A 14,019-nucleotide genomic window follows, 5' to 3' on the forward strand; every position below is an offset into this window, starting at 1 on the left:
TAGCTGGGACAAGGCATCAGCAGGGCATCCTGCTTCCCAAAACATGAACCCGTGAACCAGCATTAGACCCTTGGAACAAACGCTGCAGCTGAAGTGGCTGTTTGGAAGACAGTGCCTTTTAAAGCTGTTGAGCTTCCAAGAGGGAGAATGTAGTTTTCTGCCGCAGGCTGTCAAGCATATAAGTGTCTTCTTTGCAATAGATGAAAGGCATCTTCCATGGACTTCTCATCTTCAAGTGTAAGAGTACCCCGTGCACAGCCAGAAATTCCCCGAGGTCGAGGTCTGCATTGCATGGTTTGAAGGCCCTGTCAGGAGCAGCCTAGCAGACCCCAGCAAGCAGGCACATCACAGCCAACTTCCCAGGCTTCTCTCTCGGGGCCATGGCAGATGCCTAGGCTTGTCGGGTGAAGGGTCTGCTAACAACAGTCTTGGTTGCGATGGAGAGCGAGACAAAGCTTTCTCTTCAGCAGGGCAAGGGCAGCTGGTTGGCAACGATTCCCCTGTCTCATCACCCCCATGTCACAGCCCCGATCCCTTCAAAGGCAGGGTGTGACCATCCTCAGGCTGCATTTCTATCTCTGTGACACATCTCTGACTTCAGAGGACAACATTTGGAAACACAGTGACATCTGAGGGCGGGGTGACAGAGTTCTCAATGGTAGAGAAATGGAATCAAGTTCACCGTCCAAGGAGGGCCCTGGGTGCGCCACCCTGCAGCAGCCTGTCCCCAGCTTCCACTATTCCCTCTAAGGCCAGGATTTCTCCATCCATGATGTCAAAGGCAGTCAACAATCCCCCCAACCCCAAAAGAGGTGTGAGGAGTCTGGAAGCAAGCCCACCGGTGAGCACTTCCTTGTCCAGCCTTCAACGTCATGTCTCGTGGGGCAGACGTGCGTCCCTGTCCTCACAGGTGCCATGTGTCCATATCCTGGGCTCAGAAGGTATAGCCACTTACAGGAGAGGCCGATGGGGAGGCTCTTGCTTGCCGAGAGCCGAGCCTGTGTAATTGGATTATGCAGTCATGCTTTCTGCTGCTGCTACCTGATTTAATGCTTCACTTCTCAGGTTCATAATGTGGGTTCAACTTAGTGAAGCTGTCTGGGCATTTCCAGAGCCAAGACCAGAAGGAGGCCAAGACAGTCCTGACTGCATCAGATGGAGACTTCCCACCCTCCCAGACAGGGAGGGCAGCCCCGGCCTCCGCCTGGTCCTTCGACTTCCTGCCCACGGAGGTGGGCCCAGAGCTCCACGCTGAATGGTGCCTCTGTGCTCTCTACCAGCTTGGAATGCTCACCACAACCCGTTATCCCCGTTTCAGAGATGCGGACCGGCTTGGGGAGGTGAAAGGACTCTGCTGAGCCACAGCAACCACAGCCAGGACTCAAACCCAGCCCTGCTTCCTCCACCACGGCTGCCTGGCTGGAAGAAGCAGATGCGTTCATTCTAAGGATTCTCTTTACCATCCTTCTTCCCCATGTAAAATTCAATCAATCAGCTGAACCAGACTCATCAACATTCTGGAGTGAATGCGAGACCCTCGAGAGTCTGGCTTCCAAATACCCTGTGCAGTCTGTGACAAGCTACCACCTCCCTCTTTCTGACCTGCCCCCTGCTTAAAAAAAAAAAAAAACAAAGTCAACACTTTATAACATCTCTTCCACTAATAATTTCCAAGGGGGAAACGGAGGCCAAATTGTCAGTGGGCAAGTGGAGTGAGTCCCCCTCCACCTGCTAGAGTCACTGACCCGGGGCTAGCCCAGAGCAACGTAAAACACAAGTTCTGGGACTGGCTAAGGACGTCAGCTCACTGGTGTTTAATCTGCCTGGGGAGGCCGTCCTCAAGTTGTTGACCAAGGGACAAGACCTCCCCCGCTTACATTCAGGAATCTTTTGACCCTCTAAGGATTCCCTCCAATAACATGGATCCAAGAAAAAAGGATGTGCACCAGAGCCTACAGTAACTGGTCCTGCCGGGCCCGGCAGGGAGACACAGCTTCCAAGCCGCCTTCCCTAGATGCACGCCTGCGTTGCCAGCAGCCCCGCAGGCTGGACCAGCAAGTCTGGCCTTTCATCTGTCCCTCTGTCCCTTCTCCCCTCACACCCACAGGACACTGGTTCCTGGCCTCTCTCTCCAGAAGGGGAGGCCCTAGAAGTACTCTAATCTGTGTGATAAATACGCCCCTCGCTGTAGGCATGCCCACCCCAGATGAGTCTAGCTGAGCTCTCATCTCCTCTGAAGCGGGCCACTCGGAATCCTCCCCCCACACCCAAAAAAGAGAGTCACAGACGACGGAAGTGGGCACATCACAATGAACCGGCCTAGCCTTCTCTACCTTCTCACAAATGGGGAAACAGGCCTAGAGGAACCAAGTGACTTGCCCAAAGTCCCCTTTAAATCCCGGAGCAAGGGGGCTGGGCTACTTCTCCCCTCCGATGGGCAAATCCACCAGCACCATGGGGACGGCCTCTAGTTGCTCTAAGAGCCTCCTGGGCCCTTCCCTCCTCCGCCCCTTCCTGCTGGAGCAGGACTCCTGCCCTGTGGCCACCAGCCCTCCCAGCCCCCTGCCACCTTCTTCCCATCACTTTTCTGAGTCAGGCCGGCGGCAAGCCCGCAAGCCCCTCTCCTTCCTCCTTCGCTGGATGCAGTCGAGCCCGGCTCCCCGGCGTGAGCCGTCCTCAGCCGTCCGTAATTCCTGCCTTGTGAGGCTCTGTCAGGCACAGCGATTAGACGGCTGCCTGCTTAATGACAGGGCGACGGCTGCATTCACTCAGAGCCAGAGAAGCAATTACCTTGAAAATGGGGGTCACAGGCCCCACTCGTTGGCTTTAATTGAATTCCAATATCTGCCTCGAGCTGCCTTGACCTAATGCGTAGCTTCCTAAATACTCCTCGAAGGAAGTGGAGCTAATCCAAGCAGTGCTTCTTCCCCAATTCCACTCTTTTCTTAGAACTTAAAAAAAAAAATTATTTTCATAAGAGGATTTTAATTCCAAAGGGAGAGGCAGAGGGGGAGAGGGGACCCCACTGTGACCATGGCAGGGATGGGAGGGCTCAGCCTGGAAGGCGGATGGGGACGGGGAGCTGGAAAAGGAGAGATTTGGGGAGAAGGCACTGCCCACCCCTGTACCCTCTACCACTAGCCGCAGAGCCACCGAGCTGTGACTGGTCACTGAGGAGGAGGACGCAGGCTCCACACCAGGGCTGGACGGAGTGGGAACAGGGAGAGGATAGCCCTGAGCAGAAAGACAGCCCTGGGCCTCTGGCCTGGCTTGAGCTCCTGAACAGCGTGTGACTGTCCGCAAATCACTGTCTCTGTAAGCAAGGCCATCAGCTGGATCCACGGTTCTCTACCACAGGCCATTTTGTGTGTCCCACCCCCTGCTGGGACACTTGGCAATGTCTGGAGACATTTGGGGTGTCCTAACTTGTGTGTTGGGGATGTGCCACTGGCATCCAGTGGGTGGAGGCCAGGGCTGCTGCTCAACTTCCTACTGTGTATCCCCACTAAGTATCTGGCCCCAAAATTTATGAGAGCTGAAGCTGAAGTACCCTGGGCTAATGGTCTCAGAGGACACTTCAAACTTTACAGTGGTACGGTTTCCCTCTTGGTGGCTCCACCTCCCAGCTCAATGGTTAAGAACTGACCATTCACTCCCTTCCCAGCCTCCTCTCTGCTCCTCCCACACAGCAGTTGAGGGCCTGGTCCTCCCCCAACACTGCCAGGACTCAGAGGAGGCTAACACTCCCCTGCCCATCCCCAGCAGCGCTGGGTGGCTGCCGGGGGACACAGGCCAGAAAGACAGAGCCCCGTAACTGTTCCGGGTCCCAGTGGCATGCTGGAAGGTCAGGATCCATCAGCATCGCTGTCTCCAATCCCGCCCTCCCGGCATCCTCGGCCCAAAGAGGTGAGCTGGTCCACCCCTTCCTTTGACAGATACAGAAACTAAAAGCCCAAGGAAGAGAGAGGACCTGCCTGAGGTCATAAGGGGAAGAGGCATAACTAGAACACAGATCTCCAGGTTTCTGCCCCAGAATGAAGAGCCCAGCGTCATCGTACGCCTCACCAAGCAGAAGACTCTGGGCCTTCAATTCTACCTCGAAATAATGACCGTACCTAAGAACAAAAAGAATGAGGACCAACCAGAAGGCCAAAGAGACCTCAGCCAACCAGTCCACTGCTTACCAGGCCTGAATGATTTGGAAAACGCCAGAAACACAGACTTCCAGTCCCACCCCAGACCTATGGAAAAGAACTCTGGGGTGAGTGCCCTGGAATTTATATTGTTCTCAGCCGATGGTGGGTAAGAAACAGTGATCTCACCCCCGCCCTTCATTTTAGGGACCAAAGGAGGACAGGTGCATCCAAAGTCCACTGCAGGGCCACCAAAGGACAGCCATTTGGCTTCCTCCTTTCACCAAGGGGTCAGACCAGAAGTGGGCCTCACAGGGCCCTGTGCCTTATCTTTTCCCTTCCCAGCTGAGACTTGACTTCTAGAACCTCACAGAGACCAATCCAGGAGCCCTGGCTGACTTCACACGGGCCTGTGATGGACACTCGGCCAGGTAGCTCAGCGCACGGCACAGCAAGGCCCAGACCCAGATGCCACAGCACGTTTCACATCAACAGTTCAGCAGAGACAGTTCTGATCTTAGGTGGCCAAAGAAGGGCAGACCTGTGCCAGGGAGGGGACAGCACCCCCCACCCCCACCCCAGGGGGAGGTGAAAGGAGGAGGCTGGATTGGCCTCCAAGGTGGGCCTCCAGGCCCACCCCCCCTCAGTGTGGAAGATACCAAAGGCCAGGGGAGGGGCAGGGATAATGACTATAGAGGTGGAGTGGGGTGTGTAGGGCACCCCTCTAATTTGGAGACTGGGAGGCAACTGGGGAGCCAATGGGGAAGGTCTCTAAGTGGGTCGGAGCCCATGAGATGCTGGGGGAAGACGGAGCCCTGGGGCCGCCATTCTTTGAGGCCAGCTGAGGTCAGGGTCCATCTCTGGTTATGGTAAATGAGAGGAATAAAAGGGCTATACACACGGTGAGAGGCAGATTGGGGAGTCCACGTACCCCGATGATGGCGTTCAGCTCTGTCATGGTGACCTGCTTGGCTCGTTCCACAGCCTGCGCCACCTGCTGCTGGTGCTGGAAGAGACGGGTGCGGCGGGTTAGAGGCAGCCCCACGGGACAGGCGGTGACCCAGCCCCACGGTCCCCTAACCAAAACAGGACAGGAGGGAACAGGGACTTTCTGCTTGAAACCCTTTGCAATGAGCCAGAATTACTTCTGTAATCAAAATGTCCCCTAGTTTTAAGTTAAAATAGAAATGAAGCAAAAGATGGCTGTTTGTCAACTGTCCCTTTCCACCAGAGACAAAACAGCTTCCTTCCGGGCACTTAAGAGTGAGCTGGCTATTAGGTGAGGTTACTGAATAATGGTTAGTTTTCTAAATATGGTGACGACACAGTAGTCCTGTAGGTGGGTGTCCTGTTTTTAGGAGATGTGAGTAGACTAGTGAGAGCTGCTGAGTCTGTCAGGATGTCTGCACCTTACATTCAAAGGGTACAGAAGAAACGCACGGGTATTTCTATATATACTCAACCTCTGACTATCTAAATAGAAAACACACAACAAAGCATGTGACTGGATAGGGAAAAAAATGGCACAGTGAACCCTAATATAAGCTACGAACTTGGGCGGTAATATGCCCATGTGGGTTCATCAGCTATTCTGGTGTGGGATGGTGAGGGTAGGATGGGCTAGGGGACATCTCTGTACCTTCCACTCAGGTTTGCTGCAAACCTCAAACTACTCTAAAAAATAAAGTCTATTTTAAAAAAAAAATTGTTTAGTGCATTCATTCCCTTGAGCCTTGAGGTGGTACACACTTTGTAAGCTGCCATCCCACTAGTGGGCTGCAAGCTCCAAGGACATCACTATATCCTGTTTTTACATGAGTTCCATCAGGTATGGGTCACTTCCTCGGCTCTAAGACCCACGGCTCCAGGACGGAGTGGGGGGTGGTCCTAGCCACGGAGGGGGCCTGGAGGGCAGGGCCTGTCCCAGCCAAGGGAGCTCTGCTAGACAGAAACGGGACCCTCTCAGGCAGCCCACCTGTCTGCCCTGCACCAAGGGGCCCCCTTGAAGATGATTTTCTCATCCATCAGCCAGCCCAGCCCGGACTCAGGTGGGAGCCTCTTGGAAAGCGTGCTTAGATGATGATGTAACGACTTGGTGATGTCTCCGAGGAGGACACTCTGTCCTCGGGCCTGGGGTCCCCTTTGGCTAATGGTTCCCCTGAGAGCGTCCGACCCTTGGCACTGACCGGCCAGGCTTCCTAGCTCTGAGATGTTTCCCAATGTGGAAGTTGGGGCATGAGGAAGTGGCGGTTGGGAATGCTGGTTGGGATGGGGCCTGGGGGTGGGGAGGCACAGAGGTACCCACTGCCCATCACTAGCCCCTTCACAGGCCAGGACCCTACTTGGGTCTCAGGCAGCTACGGAGAACCAGTTCCGGTGGAAGGAGGAGCAAATGACCCCTCTGATGTGCCGGAGAAGGTTCTCTCAAGGCCCAGGTTGTCAGCTTCAGCCCGCATGAAAGGACAGGGGCCAGGCTCTAGCGAGACCCAGGCAGCCAGTGGGCAGCCCTGGAAAGCAAAGGAGGACCAGGTAAAAGAAAGTCTTACCTCTTGTGACAGGAAAGGCATGATCTGTGCTAAAATTGTGTTGAGTCTCTTCGCAATCTCTGTCTGCAAAAGAAAAGAGACTGCGTGAGGCTCAGGCAAATCAATCAAGTCGCTGAAATGTCACAGAGTGGAAGGGCCAACACCCCCACCCCCCAAAACCACAGACCCTCGACGGGCTCCATCCTTCCACCCTCACTGGGCCTCCTGCCAGGAGGCCTTGCTAAATCCATGGCATGAAGCAATCTCTTCCAACTCCCTCCAGCCAGGCTGCCCACATTTTGGGGAGCTCCAATTTCCTATCAGAGGTGGTCTCTGCATTTGGTTCACAGTACAGTTGGTCTTCTCCAGATGGAGGCCCAAATCAACACCGCAAAACTAAACAAGAATAACCCCTACACCGCACACTGCAGAAAAACCTAGCATAAGAGTGAAAGGCCATGTGGGAGAAGGAACTGCCAGGCCCAGCAGCCCCCATGGTAACAGCAAGACAGGCTCTCGGGCTCCCAGACAAGTCAAGAGGTGAGGGGAGGCCCCCGGCTGCATGTGCCCAAGGGTCCCCAGGGCCAGCCCCATGCACAGTGATACACGGCTTAGAGGGTCTCCCTCGGCCCCCCATTTTCACTGCTGCCTCTTCCTCCCCAGACTAATCTCTCGCCCTTACATGTGCTGCCCAGCCTGAAACCCTAGCACTGACGCTTCGTTCTTCAGGGTAAAGCACTGTCTTCTCTAAGACGCCGCTCAGGACACAACTCATTGGATCCCTAGCCCTTGGTCTAAGCTGATCAGAGAAAGGCCGATGGATTTTCTGCCCTACCCCTAACACTGCAGAAAAGATCACATTCAGAAAACCATCAAGAGTTTTGGCCACCTGGGTTCTATGTGAAGTATCTCTGATGGAGAATTTTTTAAAAAAGAAAAAGGAAAAAAAAAAAAAAGAATGGGGCTAAATGGTTAACTGAACCAGACAGGAAGGCCGAGGACCACTGACAGACAAGTCATGAATTGCTTCTCTTATCTCATTCTGAACCCGAGGCCGCCAGGGCTGAGGTCCCAGAGCTGGCTTCAAAGCCCACATCAGCACATAGCAATCTTTCAGAGACAAAACCATGACAACAGCCTTTAAAAATCTGTGATCATCTGCATGTCAAATGATTCTGGATGAGAAATCCTTGTGCACTTAAAGACAATGCTGTCTGAAGGCTTACAGACAGACCCTGGACCTCAGGAGAATTCCTGGGGCCAACACCCCCACCCCCTTCAAGTGCCCCCAGCCAGCAATGAGGATGCTTCCTGTTTGTGAAGAGACGGGCCATGGACTAGGAATCCAAAGGGCTTTTGCAGCCCTGCAGCCCAGGGCTGCTGGCTGCAGTGCAGGCTCCAACACAGACCACCTGTTCCCGGCAGGAGGGGCTCTCGGGTGGGGGTCAGGGATCACTGTTCTCTCTGGCAATACTCTGGACCCTCCGGAACAGGGCTGGTGTTTCCCGCGGGCATCTGGGGTGAAGCAAGTCTTTGGTGCGAAAGACTGTCCCTCATCTCCCAGGCCCACTGAGTGCCAACAGCGGTCCTCGTGTGTGCAAACTTTCGGTGGGTGTGGGGGTGTATTATGCTGGCTGGGATGCTCGGGACTCGGGGGCACATTTGCACACCCGAGGTAAACTCTAGCAAGGACCCTGTACAGAGTGGTTTGTCAGCATCAGTGCTATTGGCATTTGGGACCAGACAATTCTTTGTTGCATGGGGCTGTTCTTGCATTGCAGTTTGTAGCAGCGTCCCAGCCTTTGCCCACTGGTGCCCACCATTCATACTGTAAAGGAAACTGGGAAGGTACTAATTATTGCATAAATAATTAATCTAGGTAAGTGGGAAGAGTCATACTCCAAAACAGGGTCCTTTCTCACTTCTGTTCATTTTTCCTCTCCCCAATTGATAGAGAGTGGCAAGAGTGGATGAAATATAGGAGTTAGGGTTGTATATGCCAGAGTTCTAGAAACAATCAGCTCAGTCCAAACCTGCACAGAGCAACATAATCACTCAACTGTCACAGGTTTATGTGCCAAATAAGAATGGGAAGTTTTATTAAAAACAAGAAGCAAAGAGAAATAAACAAAATCAATCATTCTCACTGCTTAGGGAAGCTCACTGGTCTGAGGCCTCTTACCTCAAATGGCTGGCAGAGCAGTGCCTGGCACACAGTAGGTGCTCAGGAAATGTTGAGCCAAAAGAATCTCACTGGCCTCCCTGCATTTGTTTTTCTGAGACTCCATATTACAGGATCCCCTGGCCAGGGACCTGGGCCTGCCTCAGTGTGGGTGGCATCTGGGGGAAGGGCTGTGGTGGATAGTATTGACATACAACTGGGAGGCAGGGTGGGCAGCAGCCCAAGTCCTTTGCTAAAGGGGTGAGGCAGTGGTCAAGCCAGAACAGCCACAAGCTGCCCAGTGGGTCTTAGGCTGCTGGCCCTTCCCCAGCCAGGAAAGCAGGCAGTAGGCCCTGAACCTTCCTGGTCACTTTAGGCCGCTCGGCAACTATAGCTCTCTGGGGTGGGTGGTCAGAAAAGAGTCCCTATGGTCATCTACTTCCTCCAGCAAACAGGTCAAGTGTCAGGATCTTGGTAGGCCAAGGAACAAAACGAAAAGTAACCTTCTCCCTTGGCACATCTTTTATTAGCAACCATGTGGCCACAGGGTGTCCCTAGGTGGGATCTTTCCCTGCAAGGCCTGGTCCAGAGCCCAGCATCCTCTAGTTATGAGCAAAAGGGGTCTTCTGGGATTTCATGTGGCCTTGCCTGGCTCAAGGCCTGGTATCCAGGCCATGAGGTGACCATGACTGGGGTCGCTCCGTAGAAGCCCCTCTCATCTCACCTTTCCACTCTTCGAGAGCAGTTTTTACCTCCCAACACCACACACATGAACCAAGCGCCAACAGGACAGACAGGGAATGTTCCAGAAGCCTGGGGTATCCACATTCAGGCTCTCTTCTGCGGCTCAGACTCAATGAAGAGCGACCTCCCTGCGTGGCAGGGAAGGACTTTGGCACACCATGAGTCAGGACTGTACAGAGCTGGGGGCCGGCAGAGGGGAGGGAGCAGTTGGTCCTTGTCCTTGGGTCTGGGTTCTGGGTTTTTTTTTGGGGGGGGGGGGGGGACAGTATGCAAATCCCATCCCTCCCAGCTGTGGCTGTGTCATCACCTGCCATGGGTCACCATGCCCCTCCTGGTCTCCCCACCATGTGGAAGCAGGAATTGAGCCTTGGCCTCCTCTACCTAAGACCATCCAGCCCTGAGCACGGGCTCGCGGCACGCGGGTGTGTCAAAGAATGAACAGGAAAACTGTTCACTAACTGACTTTTTCTCTTAATGTTTAGTTTTTGGAGGGTGGTGATTAACGGGAGGGGAAGCTCCTACAAACAGAAAGTTGGCCGGACAGAGGCACTCTTAACAACAACAACGATAATAATAATGGCGAGCATCCGCTGACCCAAGCTGTTCCACACACTTGAGGCGTGTGAGCTCGCAAGAACCGTATAGGGAAGGCGCTTCTTCTAAATCCCCAGGTCTCAGAGGGGGAAACTGACACTTGGCAATTAAGCAACCTCACAAAGTGACTTCCTACCAAGAAGCCAAATTTCGACATTTTGAGACATTTTGAGAGAACTCAGAGAAGTCTTTTTGAAAGAAAAACTACTGTCAGGGTTAATAATTGACAGCATTTCCGATTAGAACAGCTGTTAAAACAGCATTTGATCCAACTCAAACAAGCTCTAAACATCAGTTCCAAGAAAGGAAAGAAAAAAAGGGATCAAGACGTGTGACTTTTAACCAACGGGACAGGTCACAAGTCACCAACTGGAACAAGATCCTAGGTTAGAAAACTCTTCTTGGCAATTCAGGGCACCGCCACCCTGTTAACGATAAGCTGGGGCTCTTGGGCTGGGCCTTCATCCTTCCCTCCATCCTGGTCCCACAAAACCACTGCCTTTGAGTCGGAGCCTCGGAAAGAGAAGCAGGGAGGAGGCGGAGGTTGGGTGGCGGGATGACGACTTCCTTTGGAAAAAGGTGTTTGCAGAGCCGGGTGCTGCCTTTGAAAGTTCCTTTACAAGTGTGGTTCAAAGAAGGCAGCTTTGCTGGTGGAAAAATATTGTGCCTCAGAAGGAACTCACCTACTCACCACAGACAGAAGTGTGTGCAGAGACCCTGCAAGCTCGAGATCCTGAGCTCCCGAGTGGGCACTGGGAGGACCATCTGCCTCCATTGTGGTTGTTAGGCAAGTAAATGACGGAGTACAAAAGAGTTGGGGGGTGGGGGGGGGGGGCTGGTGTCATTTCCCAAAGAGCAGTCTGTTCCACGCCCGTAGGTAAGTCCTATTCACACCATCAACCTCCTTGTTAAAGCAGGGCCTCTGAACATCTTACTGTACACAGAGGGCAGTGGGACATTCTCAGAGTGCACTGCTCCAGCAACGCCCTAGCAGTCACACTAACTGTTGTTCCCATCTCTTGGGCCTTTGACTCAGGACACTGAATGAAGGGAGATGGGACCGGCTCTCGGTCCACACCCTGGCAACCTCTTGCTCCCAGGCTGCAGCACCTGGCCAGTCTTTGACTTTTTTTTTTTTTTTTTGAAATTATTTAACTGACTGTTCAAGACACATCTGACAGCCACTTCCACCAGATTCTCTCTGGTATTTAGTTTTAAACTGCCCTGTCAGCTCTTCGAAAATGCACACATTTTAACCTCAGCCAGATAAAAACAAGGAGAGGGAGGAACTGGCTGCTTTAAAGAGCATATTATGACCCCCTGCCACACAGAGGTGACCTGGCCTCTACTCCCAGCTCTGCCTCCAATCTCGCTGTGTGGCTTTGGGCCAAATCCCTTCCCTCCTCTGGGCTTCAATTTTGTTGTCTGCAAAACAGAGGGACAAAGTGGATAACTTGTAAGATCCCGGAGCCATCATTTAGAGTCTGAGAAGGCCAAACCCTCCTCAGTCACTCTGTGACATGTCGATTGCTCCAGAAAGTTCAGTAAAACAGAGCACAGCATGCATGAGTTTAAAGGACAAGCAGAGTAAGAGGCAAGGCATGGATGGATGCTGGGTGTGGGCTAAGCTGCAGCTGGCTGGGGTTCGGTCCCAAGGACCAGTCTTCATAGCATGGCCCGTTCAAGTGCATCCATCAGCCTAACTGAACACTACTGAGCAGAGCAGGCAAGAGGGTCCTATCTGTGTCAAGCAGCTACTGTCCACGTTCCTTCTGTAATTCACAAGAAGCTTTCGACAGTGAGGCAAGGGCTCTTGAAGATGTGTCACTTGGTGGGAAGTAAGAGCAATTCCCCATCTGTGAGACAGCACAGGGGCTGCCATTAGGGTCCTGATTTCACTTCTCAAACAAGGATCTCTTCATGGCATAGTCAGCACAGTGTGCAGTGATTCTGGAGACCCGTTTGTGGATGTGCCTAAGAATGAGATGAGGAAAAGGGACCTATGTGAGACCTGAGTTACACTCCAAGCCATGTGGAAATGGTGGTTTTCCAGCCAGCTCTGTGACTGACATGTCATATGACCCACATAAAGTCACATCCTGGTGGCAGGGCCTTGGGTTACTCCACTGTGCACTCCCTCATGTGTGTCTGGGGTGGACGCTTGGTCTGCTCCAGGGTTCTTTTTGTTGTTGTTGTTGTTGATTTGTCTTTGAGGGCCACACCCACAGCATATGGAGGTTCCCAGGCTAGGGGTCCAATGAGAGCTGTAGCTGCCAGCTTACGCCAGAGCCACAGCAATGGGGGATCCGAGCCATGTCTGTGACCTAGACCATAGCTCAATGGCAACGCCAGATCCTTAACCCACTGAGCGAGGCCAGGGATTGAACCCATGTCCTCATGGATGCCAGTTGGGTTTGTTAACTGCTGAGCCATGACGGGAACTCCTGTTCCGGGGTTCTTGAATTTGAATCAGGTTTTACCTGGCCCTCTGACACAAGTCCTCAGATGTTCAAGGTGAGTCTGCCTCATCTTGAATTAAAATCACAGGGGCTCAGGGAGAGGCTGGGGCTATGCAGGAGGAATCACCAGCAACCAGGCACCACAGTCACCAGGCAATCAAATATAGGAAGAATCCAGAACAAGGCATCGGGGCAATTTTAACTTAAAATATCCCATTGCATTTCCTAGGCAATTCTAAATTGATAGGCCCTTAACTATTGGACTACAAGATTAAATTCCTTGCCAGGCATTTTCTCCTGACTGAGCTAGCAGAGCACTGAAATAAAGCAAGTGGGTGTTTTGTTTTGTTTTGTTTTGTTTCCTTTTTAGGGCCGTACCCTGCAGCATATGGAAGTTCCCAAGCTAGGGGTCAAATTGGAGCTGCAGCTGCTGGCCTAAGTCACAGCCACAGCAACGTGGATCTGAGCCACATCTGCGACCTACACCGCAGCTACACCGCAGCTCCCGGCAACGCCAGATCCTTAACGCACTGAGTGGGGCCAGGGATGGAACCCACACCCTCATGGATACTATTCATATCGGTAACGGGTTTGTTACTGCTGAGCCACAATGGGAACTCTGCACATGGGTGTTTTATTGCCCGTGGGAAGGAAGCCCAGAGACAGGAAGGGTTGAGGCCTCCAGCAAAGGTTCCCAGGCCCCACTCCATCTCTGCCATGCAAAGGCTCTAGGGGAGAGCAGCTCCCCAGTGTTTTTAGGAAGGGGGTGAATAAATGACCCACTTAGCAGCCGGGAGATAATGACCCCTGCTCCTGGAGGGGCTGAGGACATTTACATCACCGATCACTCAGTGATAGGTGAGCCTCCTTAAAGGCCCTTTTAGCACTGACATATTGATCAAATTATATATAACTACAACGCCATTAAATATTTATGCTTCCGAGGAAGCCTGCTGAATTCTTTATGCTGGGAGGGCTGGGAACAAGAAAAGGCCCAACCCTGGTGTGACCCTGAGGATCTGTCTCGCGGGAGAGGAAAAGGGACACTGGCTGTAGCCCCCATCACACAGGGTAAGGATGGTAACGAGGATTCCTCCCACTCCTGGGCAGAAGAAAGGCGAGGGGGTCGAGGAGCTGAGCGCCATCCCACATGCTCCCTGGAAGAAATCCGACTTCCTTTCCTGTGCCCACTAGAAATCTCCGACATTTTCTGCCAAGAGTTTAGGAAGTAAGGGAATTGGGAATGGTGAGGCTGAGTGAGGGGGTGGGAGTGGCACGGGTCAGGGAACAGAGGGAGCATCTAGGCCACCGACCCTGGAAAGAGCTGGCAATGCAAAGTCCAGAGACCTGCATTCCCGCCCCGGGCGTGTCCTGCACTAGGGCCTCAGCGTCCGCTGCAGGAA

The 14,019-nt window shown here is 53.0% G+C and overlaps 1 protein-coding gene across 15 annotated transcripts in view; it reads right to left on the bottom strand.

Annotated features, from left to right (window-relative positions):
* TLE3 (TLE family member 3, transcriptional corepressor) overlaps positions 1 to 14,019 on the bottom strand; it is a 46,138-nt gene that overhangs the window by 17,558 nt on the left and 14,561 nt on the right. For 8 of the 15 annotated variants that reach the window (XR_007133160.1, XM_047767186.1, XM_047767185.1 and 5 more), the window contains 2 exons: positions 6,680 to 6,742; positions 5,035 to 5,139 (listed from right to left, as the gene is read on the bottom strand). Coding sequence is in view for 14 of the 15 variants with exons in the window: in XM_047767186.1 (XP_047623142.1) it covers positions 5,035 to 5,139; positions 6,680 to 6,742 (168 nt within the window). In the remaining variant the exon portion in view is untranslated. Of the gene's footprint in view, positions 1 to 5,034; positions 5,140 to 6,679; positions 6,743 to 10,848; positions 12,064 to 14,019 lie in introns of those variants that run through there. The other 7 variants (XM_047767191.1, XM_047767192.1, XM_047767190.1 and 4 more) reach the window with 2 other exon arrangements.

This window comes from Phacochoerus africanus, chromosome 2, assembly GCF_016906955.1.
Source record: "Phacochoerus africanus isolate WHEZ1 chromosome 2, ROS_Pafr_v1, whole genome shotgun sequence".
NCBI classification, from domain to species: domain Eukaryota; kingdom Metazoa; phylum Chordata; class Mammalia; order Artiodactyla; family Suidae; genus Phacochoerus; species Phacochoerus africanus.